The sequence below is a fragment of the Pongo pygmaeus genome, chromosome 13 (genome assembly GCF_028885625.2).
Source record: "Pongo pygmaeus isolate AG05252 chromosome 13, NHGRI_mPonPyg2-v2.0_pri, whole genome shotgun sequence".
Classification (NCBI taxonomy): domain Eukaryota; kingdom Metazoa; phylum Chordata; class Mammalia; order Primates; family Hominidae; genus Pongo; species Pongo pygmaeus.
The window spans coordinates 40,901,363-40,922,312 of NC_072386.2; the positions used below are offsets into that span (position 1 = coordinate 40,901,363).

A 20,950-nucleotide genomic window follows, 5' to 3' on the forward strand; every position below is an offset into this window, starting at 1 on the left:
TGCCACCTCTGCCTCCCGGGTTCAAGAGATTCTCCTATCTCAGCCTCCTGAGTAGCTGGGATTACAGGTGCCCACCACCACGCCCAGCTAATTTTTGTAGTTTTAGTAGAGATGTGGTTTCACTATATTGGCCAGGCTGGTCATAAACTCCTGACCTCTGGTGATCCCAAAGTGCTGGGCCTCCCAAAGTGCTGGGATTACAGGCATGAGCCACCACTCCCGGCCACAATTTTCAAAGTTAAAACAACCCTCTTACTTCTGAACTTTCCTACGTTAGTTGGTTATGGCTCTGTGGCCAAGGTTCATCCAGTACCTTCACCAGCCACTGTTCCTGCTGGACAGGTGTCATGTCTCCCATGTGACAACTATTGCTTTAATTAAATTTCTGCACTCTTATGAGAATTTTACGTCTAAAACTAAAAATCATTTTTATCTTTTAATCTTTTGCTGTTTAGAGATGGGGTCTCATTCTGTCACCCATGCTGGAGTACAGTGCAGGATCATAGCTCACTGCAGCCTGGAACTCCTGAGCTCAAGTGATCCTCCTGTCTCTGTTGCCTCAAGTAACTGGGACTATAGGCTTGCACTACCACACTTGTCCTTGCCTGGCTCATTAATTTTTTTTTTTTTTTTTTTTTTTTTGTGGACATGGTTTCACTGTGTTGTCCAGGCAGATCTCCAATTCCTATCTTCAAGTGATCCTCCCATCTCAGCCTCCCAAAGCATTGAGATTTCAGGCATGAACCACCACACCTACCCATTTTCCTCTTATAAAATGTTTAATACTTTCCTAATCCTATTAACAAGAAATAAAATTATAAGCTTTCCACAGGTCTTTGCCTTTACAAATACAGCTCCTTACTTACAGTCTGCTAATCTGATCTTTTTGGACTAATTTCCAACTATTGTGCTGCAAGCGTTACATTCTTTAGATAGTTCCCTAACGTATACCCATTAATTCAGTGATTCTCAGAGTATGATCCTGGCCAGTAGCATCAGCATCTTCTGGAGACTTGTTAGAAATGCAGATTCTTGATGCCCAGACTCAGTGAATCAGAAACTCTGGGGGAGGTGGCCCAGCAGTCTGTTTTAACAGGTCCTCCACTTGATTCTGATGCACACAATGAGTGAGAATCACTGCCTTAGTTCCGTCTACCTACAGTACTCTCCTCCTCCTTTCTTGCCTGCTGACTTCCGAGTTAGGAGACTGCATTCCCGGCAGCACTGCCCTCTCTTCTGTGTCCCACAGTACTTTGTCAAATCTTTTTTATGGCATTTATGTTGCCTACATCTGTCTGCTTTTGAAGGTGGAAGCCACAACATAAATTACTTTTGCATCTGCATACAGCACGTACCTCAGAGATAAGTTAATAGGTGCTGGTGAATAAACGAATGTATGCATGAATGAAGGAGGAGAGTATTTTAGGAGGAGTGGTGATCAATAAGGTCAGCTGCCATGGAGAGACTGTGGAGAATAATGAAGGAAAAAAGCTATTGGATTTCACAGAAAGGCAGGTGTTGGTGACCTTTGAAATGCTTGCTTCAGCAGAGTGATGGGCAAGTAGCCCAGATTGCTGGTAGTTAGGGACTTCCGACATGATGAGGACTTGCAGGTTTCATATTGACTATTTATTCGAACATGTGGTGAAAACAGAATTTTCTTGAGTGAAGTTGCTAAGTGACCTTAGGCCAGTTACCTAACCTGATTGAGCCTATAATCTCAGAATAAGCAGTAATAATAATACTGTGTTTGTATGCTTTTTAATTGAAGGATTAAATGAGCTAATAGCCCCTAGAACAGGGATGTCCAATCTTTTGGCTTCCCTGGGCCACAGTGGAAGAAGAATTGGCTTGGGCCACACATAAAATACACTAACACACTAACGATAGCTGATAAGCTAAAAATAAATGGCAAAAAAAAAATCTCATTTAAGAAAGTTTATGAATTTGTGTTGGGCCTCATTCAAAGCCGTCCTGAGCCATGGTTTGGACAAATTTGCTCTAGAATGATGCCTGATATATAGTTGGTACTTGAAGGGTTATTTTCTTTATACTCTTCCTCACCATTATTTTTCCTTATTAATGCTATTGAAGGCATTCATCCCTCTTTGTAAATTCGTATAAGATGTGAAATTGTTTAGAATACTCTTCATTCCATTCATTGCAGAAATTGTGAATTGCATTCAGCCTGGAACTAACATACTTTTAGTTGAACACCGACCACTACTTTGAAATTGCTTTTTTTTTTTTTGAGACGGAGTCTTTCTCAGTCACCCAGGCTGGAGTGCAGTGGCACATTCTCAGCTCACTGCAACCTCTGCCTCCCGGGTTCAAGCGATTCTCCTGCTTCAGCCTCCTGAGTAGAGTAGCTGGGACTACAGGTGCGCGCCACCGTGCCTGGCCAATTTTTGTATTTTTAGTAGAGACGTGGTTTCACCATGTTGGCCAGGTTGGTCTCGAACTCCTGACCTCATGATCCGCCCGCCTCGGCCTCCCAAAGTGCTGAGATTACAGGCATGAGCCACCATACCTGACCTTGAAATTACTTTTTAATCAGCTAGAAAAGTACCTCAAAGGGTAGTTATAATAGAACTCTTTTAGTTCCAACTTACAGAATGTGACTTAGTAGACAGTGAGAAAATGGCAGAGCGGACAGAGAGAGGTAGTGGAGAGACAAGGAGAGACAGATTTTATTGGCTCATGTAACAGAAGATTCCAGGGATAGTACCAGCCTCAAAGCACTGCCAAATCTTCTCAATCAAACAATATTATCAGTACTAGATATTTGTCAGATCGTCTTGCAGCCTAGCTCTTCTTCATATGATTTGCATTCTCAAGCATATTCATTAGGTACAAATTTAGAGGAAAGAGAAGAAATTCCCAGTAGTTCTAAGTAAATTCCTGGATTCAATCGCACTGTCCAGACTTAGATCACTTGCCTATTCTTGAACCAGTTGTTATGGTCAGGGTGCTGGAGCAGACTGGTTTTCTAGGCCTGGCTAAGGAATACTCAGTTCTATGAAATACTGGTATTGTCTGAGTATGGTGGCTCATGCCTGTAATCCCAACACTTTGGGAGGCCGAGGCAGGTGGATCACTTGAGCCCAGAAGTTCGAGACCAGGCTGAACAACATGGGGAAACCCCATATCTACAAAAAAAATACAGAAAAATTAGCTGGGTATGGTGGCATGCACCTCTAGTCCTAGCTACTTGGGAGACTGAGTCCCAGGAGATGGAGGCTGTGGGGAGCCGTGATCCTGCCACTGCACTCCAGCCTGGGTCATAGAGTTAGAACCTGTCTCAAAAAAAAAACAAAAAAAACAAAAAAAAAAAAACAGAAAAGAAAGAAATACTGGTGTTGAGTGTAAGGGACAAGTTCCCAAAAGGAAATGTAGCTTCTATTACCAGAGTGAAGGGGAGTGGACACAAATCAGGCAAAAAATTGATATCAACTCACTACAGAGAAAAGGGCTTTTCAAACTGTACTTAAGCAAGTTGAAGAGGAAAAGGGAGTAATACATGATTGGATGTTCTCTAACCCATGATTACTCCAGCTTCACCTAAAACAGCTTCACTTTTATATATTTTGTATATGCAACTTCTGGTTAGATTTCATTTGGAAATGAATTTTTTTTTTTTTAAATCCTGTGACAGAGTCTTACTCTGTCGCCCAGGCTAGAGTGCAGTGGTGCCATCTCGGCTCACTGCAACCTCTGCCTCCTGGGTTCAAGTGATTCTCTTGCCTCAGCCTTCCAAGTAGCTGGGACTACAGGCATGTGCCACCATGCCCGGCTAATTTTTGTGTTCTTAGTAAAGATAGGGTTTCTCCACGTTGGCCAGCCTGGTCTCAAACTCCTGACCTCGGGTGATTCGCCCACTGCAACCTCCCAAAGTGCTGGGATTACAGGTGTGAGCCACGGTGCCTGGCCTGAAAATGAATCTTGACAATACCATTGGTATGGGACACATCAGCAGATGGTTAGGCCCATAATATATTAAAGTAGGTGACATCTTTTCCCACTCCATCCTGATGAATGAGTTCTTGACCTACCTTTTCCACAGCCCCATTGGCCTAACTCATATTCCTAACCCTACAAGATCCAGACCTGACTCCTCCACAGTCAGATATGTGAAGATCATGAAATTAGGCAGCAGTCTAGTTCTCAGCTTACAGATTTTATGACACTTAAAAAAATCATCATGTATCATAGTTCCATGGGTACTTCCCCAAAAGTTGTCACAACTTGGTGACTCGATATGATCTAGTAATTGTAAAGCAGAAAATTTTGATATATTCCAGAAATTTGACAGATCATAATCTTTGATGATATGTTTATGCTGAAGTTTGCAAGTTAGGCAGTTTAATTTTTTTTTTTTTTTTGAGATGGAGTCTCGCTCTGTCGCCAGGCTGGAGTGCAGTGGCATGATCTTGGCTCATTGTAACCTCCACCTCCCAGGTTCAAGCAATTCTCCTGCCTCAGCCTCCTGAGTAACTGGGACTACAGGCGCGTGCCACCACGCCCAGCTAATTTTTGTATTTTTAGTAGAAACGGGGTTTCACCATATTGGCCAGGATGGTCTTGATCTCTTGACCTCGTGATCCGCCCACCTCAGCCTCCCAAAGTGCTGGGATTACAGGTGTGAGCCACCATGCCTGGCTCAGTTTAATATTTTTTAAGTCTTCCTCTGTGGCTCATCTCCTAGGTAACTGCTCCTAAACCACACTCTTAGAGCTTTTTTGTGATCTACTATTGACTTCCATTAAATATCTAGTCCGCCTTTTCATCATCCTCAGGGCCCAAACAAAGCTGGTGAGGTGTCTGTTTGTGTAAATAAAGTTTGTTTGTTTGTTTGTTTGTTTTTGGAGACAGGGTCTTACTCTTCTACCCAGGCTGAAGTGCAGTGGCACAGTCATTGCTCCACTGCAGCCTTGGGCCCCTAGGGCCCAAGCAGTCCTCCCCGCCCTCAGCCTCCCAAGTAGCTGGGACTACAGGTGTGCCTGCCTAATTTTTTATTTTTTTGTAGAGACAGGGTTTCAATGTGTTGCCTAAGCTGATCTCAAACTCTTGGGCTCAAGCAATTCTCCTGCCTTGGCCTCCCAAAGTGCTGGGATTACAGGTGTGAGCCACTGCACCTGGCCTAAGTACAGTTTTATTGGAACATTGACACACCTAATAGTTTAAGTCTTATCTGTGTATGGCTGCTTTCTTGCTGTAACAGCAGAGGTGAATAGGTGTGAAAGAGAACGCATAACCCACAAACCTAAAATATTTAATGTCTGGCCATTATAGAATAAGTTGTTGACCTTTGCTCTGTATTTATGTGGTTTATAACAGTTTTTCTACTTTTTTCTTTTTTTTGAGACAGGGTCTCACTCTGTTGCCCAGGCTGGAGTACAGTGATACAATCGTGGCTCACTGCAGCCTGGATCTCCCCTGGGCTCAGATAATCCTCCTACTCCAGCATCCCGAGTAGCTGGGACCACAGGTGGGCGCCACCATGCCCAGCTAATTTTTCCATTTTTTGTAGAGGTGGGAGTTTCACCACATTGCCCAGGCCGGTCTTGAACTCTTGGCTTAGGCAATCTGCCGTCTCACCTCCCAAAGTGCTGGGATTACAGGTGTGAGCCACCTTGCCCAGCTGTATTCCTACTTACTAACATATGGTATACTTATGAAGAAGAATCAGCTAGTGTCCTTATAATATCCTCAGTCTCAGGTGTTCTTGAAAGCATATCTAGGGAAATATTTTTGTTCTTTCTGTGCTCTTTTAATTCTCTTTTCTTCTGTTCCCTTAACAGTTTAGTGCTCTTCATCTTTAAAACAACCAACCTTGGCCGGGTGTGGTGGCTCACGCCTGTAATCCCAGCACTTTGGGAGGCCGAGGCGGGCAGATCACGAGGTCAGGAGATCGAGACCATCCTGGCTAACACGGTGAAACTCCGTCTCTACTAAAAATACAGGACTGTTGTGGGGTGGGGGGAGGGGGGAGGGATAGCATTGGGAGATATACCTAATGCTAGATTATGAGTTAGTGGGTGCAGTGCACCAGCATGGCACATGTATACATATGTAACTAACCTGCACGTTGCGCACATGTACCATAAATCCTAAAGTATAATTAAAAAAAAAAAAAAATTAGCCAGGTGTGATGGCGGGCACCTGTAGTCCCAGCTAGTCTGGAGGCTGAGGCAGGAGAATGGTGTGAAACCGGGAGGTGGAGCTTGCAGTGAGCTGAGATCGCGCCACTGCACTCCAGCCTGGGCGACAGAGCGAGACTCCGTCTTAAAAAATAATAAAAAATAAAACAACCAAGCTTTTTTAATGAGTGGCAGGGAGAGTGATTGTGGTTTTTTTCACCTACAATTTGAACGTATTTGCACACACACCTGCATGTACTTAATGCAGACATGCAAGGTGCCAAGTACACACACAAAAATCAGGATTTTGTGTCATTTTATTTCCTTTCTACTGACTCCTGTCAGTTTCATATTTGCTGTTGTCATAGAAGTCTGTTTTGTAAAGAACTATCTGATACAGTTGAGGAGAGCTGATGAAGGGAAATGGAGGAGGAGCAGATCCCCCCCGATCTGGTCACTGGATTCTGTTAGCAGAGCAGCCACTTATCAGAAGGCTGAGTAGTTAAGTTGTACTTGAAGAAGAACAGGGGTAGTAATACCCCATCCCTGCTTTTTTGCAGTCTAAATGCCCTGTGGAGTAAGAGAAAACTTCAATCCCTAGGCTTGTGAATCCCTTATCTTTCCCAAACGTTAAATTAATTTTTAAGGCTATTTATTCAAAGTTGACTTAACCACTAGAATAGGGAAGATCAGACAAATCAGCTGCAAGAAATGAAGTATGAGAAAACCCGAACTCTTTGACAAAGTATTCCTGGGAGTAAATGTGTTGAATGAAGCCAGCGGGTAAATGATAAGGGCCTTTACGCTGTGGATGTAAGAAAGCAATTTATCAAGAGTACATGAACTCTCTAGTGACCACAAGTCAGGAGGAAATGAGAGTGGAGGAGGAGCCCTGAAAAAATACATATGAAATACTAAAAAATCTGTGTGCACGCACTTTTAAATCCCTCCATTATTATGCAGTAATATTGGTGTAGTAAAATAGAAGTTGCTGAGAATGCACTTGTAGTGTAGCCCATACCATTAGGGATAAGGTGTTAGGAAAAGCAGCTGAGAAAGGCCACACAGTAGTTTAGAATTTGCAGAAACCTTAGGTACATAACTTAGGTGTAGTTATGACTTGAGCCTAGATGTTGGCTGATACCCATTTGCCTGACTCATGAGGTTAGATGACCATCCTTCAGGCTTATGTGTTCATCTTGTTTAATTCCTAAATGGGCATATGCATATAATTCTGACAGTTTTGAATGCCTTTCGTGTTCTCTTAAGGAGTTTAGAGTGCCTCTCACTCGTTATCTCACTAATCTTTGCAGCATCTCTTTAAGCCCTACAGATAAGACAGCGTTATTGCTTGAGAAACTGAGGCAAAATGTAATTATATTATCAGCAATAGGGTGTGCAGTAACTCAGATATGGATGGGGACTAGAATTTATGACCTTATTTTGGCCTTTAGTTCTAGAGAAGAGATGGCGTTTCTTAAATTTGAGGAGAAAAAGCACCCAATTGTTGAAATTTTCATTTTATTAAAAGTGTTTACTCTGAGAATGGTCATCCTCAGCTTTTTCTACTGAGATAATACAGTTAGCTGAAATACACCAGAAATTCCCAAATGTTGGTTTGTCATTTGTTTCCATTTTCATCTATACCCTTAGAGCTATTAACAAAGTGACTTGTTATTTCTTTCTTTTTAAAATTATGACTTTAATTTTCTTTTTTATCCTGAATAACTTTCAGAAAACATGCCAGTGAACACAAAAGCTATCTAACAGGTGACTAATGAGAGAAATTGGGAGGACTAAGTTTTTGGATAACCCCCTATAGCTAATATGACTTGACTTAAATTACTAGCCCTCCACACAGATGTCAGCTTTCCTTATTCCCTCCAAATTAGGTCTTTCACCCCTATAATCTAAAGAACACTCTCTTCCTCCTCTTTAACCATTCAGGTATTATAAGGGATGAATCTTATTCAGAAAAATGATGTTGATTGAGCCTTCCCATATGGCATGAGTTAGGAATTGTTTTGTTTTGTTTTTGGTGGGGGGTAGGGGACACCATCGTCACTTGGGTTGAAACACAGTTCAGTTAACAAATCAATGAGGTTTTTAGCACCAGCCACGGTCATTTAAAAACATCCTCAGTGACTCTTTATCTTAAAGTTGAATGTGTTTTCTATTTGTTGTTGCCTGCAATTTATAAACACATCCAATTAAAAAAATAGGAAAGAAAAGGGGTAAAACAGAAAGGAGGTGTCAGAGAACTATTTTCTTTGCAAGATCTTGCTTAAACACCTATGGCGAACATTCATGTGTAGAAATGGAGCCCTGGTAACTTCCAGCAATATTTCTAACTCCTGTTCTCTCTCTTTATCTGTTTATTCCCAACACCCCCATCTCTGGAACTTTGGCGGGACCACCACAGCCTTGGATAAGCTCAGCACGCAGCACCTGTACCACCCCACCCAAGTGGAGATTGTGCAGTCCAACGTCGTGTTTGACATCAGCAGCCTGATGCTCTATGGGACACAAGCAGTGCCTGTGCGGCTAAAGATCCTGCTGGACCGTCTCTTCAGCGTCCTGAAGCAAGAGGAGGTACTGCACATATTGCACGGCCTTGGCTGGACTCTGCGGGACTATGTCCGAGGATACATCCTTCAGGTAGGGGGAAGACTTGAACGCCACCCGTGTCCGGGGCCGACTCTGGGTGGGGAAGGGTGAGAGTCCTTGGCAAACCTCTCAGGAAGGGCTGCACACCCTCCTCTGATTAAAGTGGTCATTTCAGCAGGCTTGTCAGGGAAGGGGAAAGGAGAGAGACAAAGCAGGCCACCATCGGGCCTCAGGGTGTGTTAGAAGGAAAACTTGGCCTCTTGACTTGCGTTACCTTTGTTTTCACCTTTTTGAATTCAACTCTTTCCCTACAACATGGGCTTTCTGGCTTCTCCAACAAGTCTTATTATAACCCTATTAAAAAGGAGGGCTCTTTGAGGCGGGTAATGGGTGTGTGAAAATCTGAGATTACCCTTCACTTGGGTTTATTAGGGCTTTTTCTCATACTCAGTTTGCAGGTACGGTGTTTTTCTTGGTTGTCTTTGTACCTAAAGGTACACATTTTACTATTTATTGTTTTTTCAGCCAACTCAAAGGTAGAACTATAATCCATATAAACTTATATAACCAGTAAACCCTCACATGATAGCCTTCAGATTTCTACATTCTGAAACACACAGACATGGTTTTAGATTTGGTCTTTGCAGAACCTGTTCTTCCAGCCTTGAGTGTCTCCTTTGTATCAATGGCACTTCTGACCTGGTAAGGGCTTTAAGAGTTTTCTGGGAGGCCCACAGCCTTCATGCCCCCATCTCCCATCCCTCTCTTTCTTCATCTCATTTTTGCAATGTGTCATGTGTCATTTGCATTGTATACTTTGCCTCTGAAATGTGTTTATGGCTATCTGTCTTCCTATAACCCTTGAGGGGTCAATGTTGAGAACAGCATTTTGGGAGACCCCAGGATCCAAAGAGGCTACACTGGATGATGAAGAAATACCCCTCTCGCCGAAGGAGATCTCACTTTGAGAAGTAGAATCTGAAGCAATTTTTCAAATTTCCCATGAGGATAATACCAGGAGCCATGACCCCTTCAAAAACAATTGGTTTTGGCTGTGCCAGCCTTGTATAGTGCTAGACATATCTCCACTGTTTATTCCCTGAGCTACTGTGTGTTACATGAAGGGCATTAGCTGCCAGCTTGGCATGTGAGGAGTGGGGAGCCTCAGTCTACCTCTCGTTTTAACCTGGCATCAGTACACACAGCTTCTTGTCATTTTCCTGTGTGGTACCTCCAGCTGTTAGCTGGGATAGGAGAGCAGTGGAAGGATAGTGAGTAGAAGTAGGGAAAGGAAGGGAGTTGGAATAACCTGTCTGCTCTCAGAATAGAATGGCATCTTAATTTAGTGAGAATCTCAACTGGGAAGACACAGAAAATTTGGCCCTCAAAAGATAAGATGATGGTGATAATAGTAGCAATTATATATTACGTTTTCAGTTTATAGAGAATGTTTACAAGCATTATCTCATTTGCCTCAGGATGGGGACATTTCAGTGGGTTAAAGTAGGAAGATAAGTCTTGGACGGTCAGGGGGCATGATGGGGAACAAGATCTAGGAGGAAGGGGCCAGGAAAAATAAATAAGGAACTGGTTTGACAATCCCTGCTTATACTGGCCCCAAGATGCATACAGTGCTACATCTTTCTACAGTCATTTCTACAGCATGCTTATTAATGTCTGTTTTGAGTGGATTTTACCCTACACAAAGAGAAAAACCTCTTACAGTTGTTTGTATGGAACTGTTAGCTTGGCTAACAGTCCTTTCTTTATTCCAAACCAACAAGTGTTTTGCCCCAATCTGGTACCATCTCTATTACCTCCACTATGCTGCTTATACTTCTGTCATTAATATTGTATTTCAGTTTCATGTGTATTTGTTGCCTAACATATTTACACCTGTATACCTACGCAGAGACACAAGCATATATACATTGTATCTTTCTGTCCAAACAAATAGGTATGTGCAGGGCTATGCTGGTTTGCCATTTTACCAAGCTCAGGTAGCACTTTGATAGCAGTAAACATAAAGCCTGATAATGTTTCTGTGTTACGGTCCTATTGTTCTGCCTTGGCCAGTGCCTGTTTTTTATTTTACTTGAAATAATTATTTAGATGTTAGTTTTTCCCCAACTTGTGAACATATCTCTAATGCAAGTATAAAAAATGTAAATGTACTCTGTAAATATAAATGTACTTTGTATGTGAGGGCCCAGTATTTAGCAGGGGTGTCAAATCTTTTGGCTTCCTGGGCCACATTGGAAGAAGAATTGTTTTGGGCCACACATAAAATATACTAACACTAACAATAGCTGATGAGCCTTAAAAAAAAGTCTCATAATGTTTTAAGAAAGTTTACAAATTTGTGTTGGGTCACATTCGGAGCCTTCATGGGCCCCATGCAGCCCCGTGGGCTGTGAGTTGGACAAGCTTGATTTAAAGATACAAAATTGCAAGAGAAATTAAGTTTGAGAGGAAAATTCAGTAAAACCAGGAACTAAAATTTATAAATCTCTTATTTTAGGGTGAAATACTGCATATAGAGAGCATTTTCATTTATTGTAATACTTAAATTATAATTAATTATTATTATTTTAATATAGATTTTGACAGTCTCAAATTTAATATAATGTTTCTCCATTCAGTCTAAAATTGACATTTTGAGAAAACTATAGATGATTTTTACATTAGAGGAGTTCTAGGTTTAGTTTCTGTCTTGTTTTATTGGTAGAATTGATGTAATATAGATTTTATTTAAATGATGGTTTTTGTCATTCAGCATTTATAATCTACTTGTTCTTTGTTAAAACAGTTCTCGGTTTGGAAAAAAAAGCAAATGGTCCCAGAACACCAAAACTGTTACCACTTATGTAGTGAGAAGATGCTTGTTTTGTTAAGAAAAAAGAGAGAGTCTGTAAAAGTAAACCCTTTCTTCTAAAGTAATGTTATTTGATAATTGGCCAATATTTTAAAGATTGTATGTGGTAATGATAAGGTGTGCACAAATTACTTTGAATATAATTGTATATGGCGTTTTTGTAAAAGTAGGCTATAAAATGTGTATCTGAAGGCTGTGGAACCCCATAATGCTCTATTAGTGTACAAGTCATTTTATCTGGCTAAAACTCAATTGTCTTGTAGCCCTCAAGGCATCAATTTTAGCATTATTGCTCTCAACAACAGTATATTGAATATTATGTCAGTTAAAGGAGAATAATTATCAAGGCAGGTTAGGGTGGCTGTTAGTCTTACCACATATTGACTTGGTTAGCAGTTGGCTATAGATTGTGTTCCTGGGCAAATGAAGATGTACGGTAAGTTGAACTAGTCAAGCCAGGGTATTAATTTAACTCTCTGTGTGACAAAGCCTGCATCCTTTATGTGTACACAGCTACTCCTGCCTTCTGAGATACCTTTAAATGTGGAAGAATGACAGTTGTCTGATCTGATTTTGAATTTTTGGATGTAGGGGGAAGGGGGGAGCAGAACTTTCAAAACTATGTGGTTTATGAAGAGATTATTATTAGAAAAAGGGAGATGACAGTGATGCTACAGATAAATTTAAAAGGCTGGCACATCGGTCAAGGATCCTGTACTTTTTTTATAAAATTAATTTTCACCTATGTGAGTGTCTATATAATTCACAAGCTAGCCAGTTGGGTATAAAATGCATAACATAACTTGGACTACAACTACTTAAGAAGTCAGGTAATATATTAAGAACCCAGTATTCTCCTGTGTACTTATTAAAGTATTTATTCAGAAAGTACAGAAAGTTAGCTTTTAAGCATTTTCCAGAAAACAACAAAAATGGGAATATGCAATTAGATGCTAAAATCTAAATACAAAGGAGAATATGATGTTTTTTCTACTACTAAAGAATAATTCTGGCCAGGCATGGTAGCTCACGCCTGTAATCCCAGCACTTTTGGAGGCCAAGGCGGGCAGATCACTTGAGGTCAGGAGTTTGAGACCAGCCTGGCTCATATGGTGAAACCCTGTCTCTACTAAAATACAAAAATTAGCCGGGTATGGTGGCATGTGCCTGTTAACCCAGCTACTTGGGAAGCTGAGGTGGGAGAATTGCTTGAACCTGGGAAGCAGAGGTTGCAGTGAGCCAAGATTGTACCATTGCACTCCAGCCTGGGCATTGCAGTGAGACTCCATCTCAAAAGAAAAAAAAAAGAAGAAGAAGAAGAATTCTTAGTTCAGGTCTGTATCTCGTGATACATTTATTGACCATGAATGGAAGCAGTGGCCCCCTCTTTTGTCCTTTCCCCATTTTCCCCTCTGTCCTTGACCTAGGAAATAAGAATACAGGTGATTATCATTGTTGAATTTAGTCATTTAAAAATCAAGTTTTCATAGTCTCTTTCAGTTTGAACGTATAACTGACTTGCCTGGGCTCGTCCACCAGCCTGTCTGTGGAAATCTCCTCATTTGCAGGTGGGTCCTGCCAGAATTCAGAGAAGCAGTTGAGACACTCTGAATATTTAGCTGAGATGTCAACAGCCTTATAAGAAGAGTGGTATTGATGCCCCTCTCAACTCTCCTGTATCTTACCAGCACAATTGGTACATTAGAAGAGCGTTTCTCAAAGACAAATGGGGCCATCCGTCTTTTAGAGGTCCAGCTTTAGATTTGGGAGTAACTACATACTGGATCCTTCTCTTAAGCTTCATGATACTCATTAGTATAACACAGGCTCTGAGGAGGTCTAGGGTACGAGCCTGTGAGAGTAGGGAAGTAGCTTTCTCCAACCCTTCCCACTTCATAACCTCTTCCCTTCAAGCTCATTTGAAATACTTAGTTCCTGAACACACTCAGCTCTTCTCCCACATGAACTATTTGCATGTAAGGTTTCTTCTGCCTGGAATACCTTACTTGTGTCTCTGCGTGGGTAATTTCTTCTCTTTTAGGCATCAGCCAAAGTCTCACTTGCTTACAGAGGACCATCTTAGCCAATGTAGGTCTTTTCTAGTGTAGCTATATCTTAGGACTTTGTTTCCTTCAAACTCCTATCACAATTTAAAATCAGTCAATTAAGTCAACTGTTAAAATGTTTATTTTTCTGGCCTCCTCACTAGGGAACAACACAAATGCAGAGCGCTCAATAAGTATTTGTTAAGTGAATGGCTAAGGAAACCTGTTTAGCTTGGTATAGCTTGATGTTTCACCATGGAACTCATGGAATAGCCAGTAACTTCAGTTTGTCAAAAGGCCCTTAGTTTTTTCTCCAGGCTTCGTAAGGACTGACTGCTATAGCAGCAGCTGGGCTGTTGAGGGCAATAAGAAGAAAACTAAAGGCTCCCATGCCTTCTAGCTAGTGGTCTGTGTAGGGTAAGTGTTTTGTGGTATCCATGTGGTAGAAAACATCAATCTTAAGCAAACACTTGTATTTAAACAGCTCTTTGCGGAGCAAGTTCATGTAAGTTACCTCTTTTCCTCCTCTTACACCATCCTCTTATAGATGTTGCCAACGAATTAACATTTAGTATAGTTGAGGCTCAAATAAGTGACTTTCCCCTGATCACAGAAGTGTTAATTGGCACAGTTGATACACTGTAAGCTTCCTGAAGATAACACATGTCTCTTATTCATCACTGTAACTTGCTTCCCAGCACCAGCACCCAGGCTTATACATAAAAGGGTATATTAAATATTGGAAGGAGGATATTTTGAAGTTTGATTTGAATTCAGGTCTTTGACTCTATGGGTAATATTCGGATGTTTATTTTTTGTTTTTAAGGCTACCAGCCTGTCTTTCCAGAATGTAACATGTGAGAGTCTGTAGATGCAGAGTGGCATGATTTGGGGGAAGAGAGGAGGCCTGAGAGTCTGGAACTGACAGACTAACTTAAGATCTCTTATATTCAGTGGCACACCACATGTCTGACCTTAGGTAAAATTGGGTGAAATGGGTTCCTCTTTTGTGTTCCTTTTCTTGCCTATTTCCTGATACTCCATTTCGTTATCTTTACTTCTATTCGCTCTCATTTCTGTGACTAAAACCAGATCTGGTATTTATCCTTAACGCTTTATTGTAAATTCCGGTCTTTGACTTGGCCTTTCCAGGGATACATACCTTTTGTAGTTGAGCATAAAAACAAAGGTTTTCTACCTAGTTAGTAAGATTTCAGCTATACCATGTGCAGGGATTGGAAGAGAGATGAAGTAGTCTTTCCTGGGTTTATAAAAGCATTTCAAGTTGGATGGCAAAAGGGCTCTGGATATTGAGACAAGATTGGGTTAAATCTGGAAAACTTTGCCAGTCTTAGTCATAGTTTCTTAATCTTTACAATTAAGATAACTCCCCATACCTCTCTAAAATTAAGATAACCTTCATGTCTCTACCTTTGAGTGGCTAAAAAGATGAAATAATATAGATGAAATGTATGTTGTGAACTCCTTCTCAATAAATTGGCATTTTTTCACTTATATCTATGTGTAAAGTTAACTCTGACTAATTATAACAGAGAAATATCAGTTGCTAAACATGTTTCTCTACAGATGCCAAATGCTTAAAAAAATAGGGAATGCATTTTAGGCATTAGTATCAATAAGATAAATTGCAGTTGTTTTAGTAAGTACATCCTGAAATACTACTAGTGGCATAACACAGCAGAAGTTTCTCTTTTCTCTGCAAGCCTAGTCTAGTGGTGAATGCTTTCCTTCCATAAGTGATTTGACAAGAGGTAAGTTAGGGCTATTGCTGTTTTATGGCTCTACCGTTTTTTGGGATCATAGATTCCTCATCCAGGTGGCAACCCTGAGAGAAGGTGAAGGTTCTCTGTGGGATATTTTCATGGATGTGGCTCAGAGGTGTAGTAGGGTGCTTCTTCTCCCATCACTGACCAGAACTTATTTGTAAATGAGGCCATGTGACTGAGAGGAGGATCCGGGATGTATGGGCTTGGCAGGCACTCTCAGGGAAAATGAGTACAGGCCTGTGCTCCACTCATGTGTGGTGGAATAGCTATAATTATGCCTTCTTTTTATAGAGTTGGACCAGAAAAGCTTAATGCAGCAGAGTCATGTCGTGAAGGCAGATTCATGGGCTTGCATCCTGGCTTCAGTTCTTACCAGACGCGTGAAAAAATTAGGCCCGTGTCTTTATTCACCTCAGTTCACTCACTTGTAAAACAGGGATAATAATAGTACTCATGGCTTTGATGTGAAGATAAAGTAGAATGGATTCACATAAAGCATTTAGTAGTGCCACTTGCTAAGTATCCAGGCAATACTAACTATTAATATGATAGTGAAAAAGATGATGATATAGACTATTACAGACTACTGCCAACCTGATGATTTTAGAACTTTGTTTCTATAAAGTAGCCTTAAATCCTGGATTTCACTGCGCGTCTTAGAGAAGAATCCCTTTCTAACCAGTAGAGAAAAAGAGCAGCTACTATTTAATTATCAATAAATAATACATACACATACACACGTATATCTGTATGTACATATGAACGTACTTGGATATAAATAAGAGGCAGGAGTATGCAGTAACAAAGACTTTGTACTTTAGAGTTGGACAGACTTGGTTGTGAATCTTGGTTTCACTTTTTGGTAGCTCTGTTAACCAGCAGAGAGAACATACTTGAACATCAGTTTCTTCATCTATAAAGGTTAAATCAAAGGATATTTTAAAAGTATGTAATGCAATAACTAGCCCATAGTACTCTTATTAATATTAACCATTACTGCATTGTGAAGGTGTGTATTTTCATGTGTGCATTTTTTAAAGTAATAGTTTATTCTTTTTTTTTTTGAGGTGGAGTCTTGCTCTGTCTCCCAGGCTGGAGTGCAGTGGCATGATCTTGGCTCACTGCCACCCCCACCTCCTGGATTCAGGTGATTCTCCTGCCTCAGCCTCCTAAATAGCTGGGATTACAGGTGTCTGCCACCACACCCAGCTAATTTTTGTATTTTTAGTGGAGATGGGGTTTTACCAACATTGGCCAGGCTGGTCTCAAACTCCTGACCTCAAGTGAACCACTCACCTCGGCCTCCCAAAATGCTGGGATTACAGGCATGAGCCACTGCACCCGGCCAAGTAATGGTTTATTCTGTATATGACACTGTCATTTTTATCACCTTTATATTTCCCTATTTTATCAACTCTTCCAATACTTTCCAAGCTCTGGCACAGAATGAATGATTACTTGATATATTTGTTTAAATGATTAGAGTATCTAGGATTGCACCTTATCGCATAAAATAAAACATTTAAAACAGCCTTTGAAATAGGTATTATCTGACCTCACAGGTTTTTAGGAAATTTCTGGAGCAGAAAAATCAATGAATCTAGATATAAATTAATTTAGGTAATCCTTCAAATAGCAAAAAAAATTGATTTATTAGTATATATTGAGTATACAAGAGGAGCGCTCTCAGAAAACCAACACTCTAATGATGAAAAGTTGTATTATATAAACTACAAAAATATACAGATGACCCAGAAAATTGACATAAAGGGGGGATTATTTGACCCCAAGTAAAGATTGGATTATCAACACCATGACATAAGGAAGGTGTCATTGCATTATGTCACCAGTATGTGAATCTTTTTCAGGAAAGAAGGATCACATGTATGATTGGTCAGGATCTTCCTGTCTTTGGCAGGGATATACAAAAAATAGCTGATTCAGAGCAGTGTATTGTATTTATAGTGTCTGTTTTCTAAAGTGCTTGGACCACTCTACAAACACTGTCCTGGCAAGTCTCCTAACCTCCCTATTAGAGAGATAGTTTCAGAGACTATTATCCTTGGTTTTAAAGTTACCGTGATGGGGAGGCCTCAGGCAGAGGCAAAGCTGGAAGTGGAATACAGGGATTTTGAATCCCTTGCCAAAGCTCTAACTATTTGAACGGCAATGAAAATAAACACCTTAGATCCAAGGACAAAGCTTGATGTTTTGTGCTCAGAGTTAAAATGAAAATATTCCTCCCTTTACTCTTGCAAAGTAAAAATATATGGCTTACTAATTCCAGGATGGAATGCAGCAACTGCCGGAATAGGATTTGCACCTGTGGGACATGAAGAGGCTTTTGCATTCCCCCAGGAGGAGCAGAAATGAGTCCACAGCTCACTGGCCAGTCTCCATTTGATAAGAATCAGTTCAGATTTACTTGAAATGGACATTGTCTGTGATGGCACTGATTAAATCATATGATCTGCTGAGCAGCACTCATACATCCTTCTTGTTGAATTTAAAGTAGAAAGCTCTGAGCTTTGGGTATAAACCTTAATTCTAGCACCAATTAACTCTTGAGCCATACAAAAAGCACAAAATTTCCATGAGCCGTATTTTCTTGATGGTACCTTCTTAAAGGAGCTTTCAGGATGAAGAGAATTAATATGTTAAATTCATAGTGGAGCTTAGTAAATTTAATTCCTTAAGTAGAATGATCTCCTAGTCCCCCCACCCCAACCCTTAAGTTTCTAGAGCAACGGGAGCTTTATGAGTCTTCCAGTTGCCCATATGTTTTATTTGAGCTACTGTGTCCTTTTCTAATATTTCCCCCAATTTGACAGAAGGTCCCAGTGGAAGATGAGGGGGACTGGTACAGGAATGAAATCCTCTGTGACTATAACGAGTCCTAGTCTACTATCTGTTTCTTTTGAGTGACTTACTTCAAGTGCTGGTATATGAAATCATGAAGGGCTGTGAAAAGTAGAAAATGAGGTAAGGATCTGTGTGGGTTTCTGGAAGCTTTTGCTAAACTCATACAGATGGGACAAATGCAAATAAAGATACATTTATTTGATTTCTGCATGATAGCTATATGTAATGCTGACAGAACTGGAAAACAAAATGTGGGCCAATACATTTGCTAGGAGAATGAATGACCATGCATGGTTAGGCCACGTCTAGGCCTGATGATCTGAAGCTCTTCTTGATTTGTCTGATGTTTGCATATCACTACTTCTTTCTTAGGGAAGTCACTAGTGATTCTGATTGTTTACAGACTTGGCATTTGTTGCTGATAGCCTTAGATTTTAAAGATGTAGCTAACTAGCTAGTGATGTCATGAACAATTGTTTTAGAAACCTACCATTGTGGTCCTGTTGGTATCTAGGAAGTTTTTTCATTTGTTGGTGGCAACTGAGTGATCTGTTATGTCTACTTTTCCTCTCTCCCTGTCCCCTCCCCCATCTTCTTCTCTCCCTTTTCTTTCTCTCTTTTTTTCAGTCAAGGTAGACTTGAGATAGGGGACTTGCATGGCTACAGTAGATCATAATATATGAGGCCCCCCAAATAAGAGAGTGAAACATTGGCTGGGATGTATTTTCTGCTCGAACTCATGGTCATTTTTCTGTGTATTTCTTACCTATTAGCCCCTAGAAAAGCATTTGTCAAAGACTTTGAGAACCAAAGGTTCTCTCTGTAAGGAAATGTGTTAACCTGATTTCCTTGTTCTCATGTAATTTTCTCTCTTAGAGCCATAATAATAGTGTCAGAGGCAGCTTTCTAGTTAGTGTGAGTAATGTGGTTACTGTATTTTCTATTTTTATTTTAATGTGCTTTTCCTGCTGTGGATTTTTTTTCTTTCTTGATTTTAAAAACAGCAGTTGAGTAAATGTGGTTATTTGAAGACTGGCGTATATTGCATCTTCTCTGAGATGCAATTTCGAAGGAAGGCTCTGTGCACAATAGGCATTTTTTTTCAGATTCCTTAGTAGGATAAATAGGAGAATGTTTGGAACACAGATCAGTGACAATATTGGTTTATGGTCATGGTAGGTCAGGCTTCTTCAGAGAAACTGACAATGGAGTATCCCATAGGTTTTGTCTCTAGAGAATCTGTTAATATGAAGTCTGTTTATTTTATGGTGTGTTGATAAGAAAATTAGGTAACCAGGGAAGCAGCTTAAATTGCTGCATTCATTTGCCTCTTTTTAAGCGTGCACACACGTTGAGAAATTTTGAATTAACAACAACAAAATACACTTAAATTCCCCTGGAAAGAGTAATTAAGAGCTACTTGTCTCTGTGCTGTCATCTCTGCCAGAATTAGAGTTCCTGCTGAGTATATTCCATTAAGTCAGCCATCATTCCATCACCAGCAGGGATTGCTTTTCCATGTATTGACATGTGAGGGAATGTCTGTCTTGCAGTAGCCATGGGCTTGTGCCAGATTTTGAGATCCATAGAGGCAGTTCTGGGAGCTTTTCAATTCTGAATCAGGGTTCCAATTCATAATAGCTGAGCCAGGGAAACCGGGTTGAATCTGTGGCCAAAACCACGGTAAAAAACTTTTTCCCCCTTTCCCTTCTTGCAGTGCTTTATTGCTTTAAAATATGAGTGCCTCTGTCCATTGATTCTCTGGTGACTTTCCATTGGATTCAAATTGTGGTCTCTTAGGTGAAAAGGTCAGTGTGTTATGCATTCAGCCACACATCGATGGAGATTAACTGAGAGCAGTACAAGACATTTGGATCCTGCCAGACCTAGGGCACCTGAAGGAAGTTTATTTCTTTTCTCTCTAGCCTTTACTATGCCTGCTGCAGAAGAGGATGGCCCTGTCTTCTGGGAGTAGGGGAGGGTTTTGATTGGCTGTGTGTTAACTGCCTCAAATCCATGGCCATAGGGCGAGTAAGAACCCTGGAGAATCAAACATGTCATCTTTGTAGCATCACCTGATTTAGTGCTTTTCCTCAGGTCTGAGACGTCTCAGGGGGCCTTTTTCCCTTGCAGCACTGATCTTTCAATGAGGTGCTGGTGTCTGTCCTGAGCAATAACAAGGAAAAACCATGAAGTGTGAACAGCTCTTATTAGGGGGGTAAATGTCATTAGCGCCTTTGTAGCCTTCTCTGCAATCTGAATGCTCTTGTCAAAAGAGCGACTTACTGAAGCCTCCTTTAAAATCACATAAATGGAATTTAAGATGCTGAAGTTTTACATTTTAATTAAGCAAGGCCATTAACTCCCTTTACATATACATTTTTTTTGTAGCCAGTTACGCTTGTATGCCTTATAAGGCGGTTGAAAAATTATCCACAAAAATTATTTTAAGGATTTGAGAAATAGTTGGTTAACTTTAAATCAAAGTTTTAGATATAGAGACCCTATACTCATGTGCCCAGCCATTGTAATATGCATATTGACGTATATGATAGGAGAAAACACTAGCATTTTGAGTTAATAAGTAGGTCAGTTTGGATTAATGGAAAGTTTGAAGCTTAGAGTGTTTAAATA

The 20,950-nt window shown here is 40.5% G+C and overlaps 1 protein-coding gene across 33 annotated transcripts in view; it reads left to right on the top strand.

Moving 5' to 3' along the window:
- Nucleotides 1-20,950, top strand: part of BNC2 (basonuclin zinc finger protein 2) — a 460,480-nt gene that overhangs the window by 312,376 nt on the left and 127,154 nt on the right. For all 33 annotated transcript variants that reach the window (XM_054500788.2, XM_063649472.1, XM_063649482.1 and 30 more), the window contains one exon: nucleotides 8,563-8,798. In XM_054500788.2, the coding sequence (XP_054356763.1) occupies nucleotides 8,563-8,798 (236 nt within the window). The remainder of the gene's footprint in view (nucleotides 1-8,562; nucleotides 8,799-20,950) is intronic.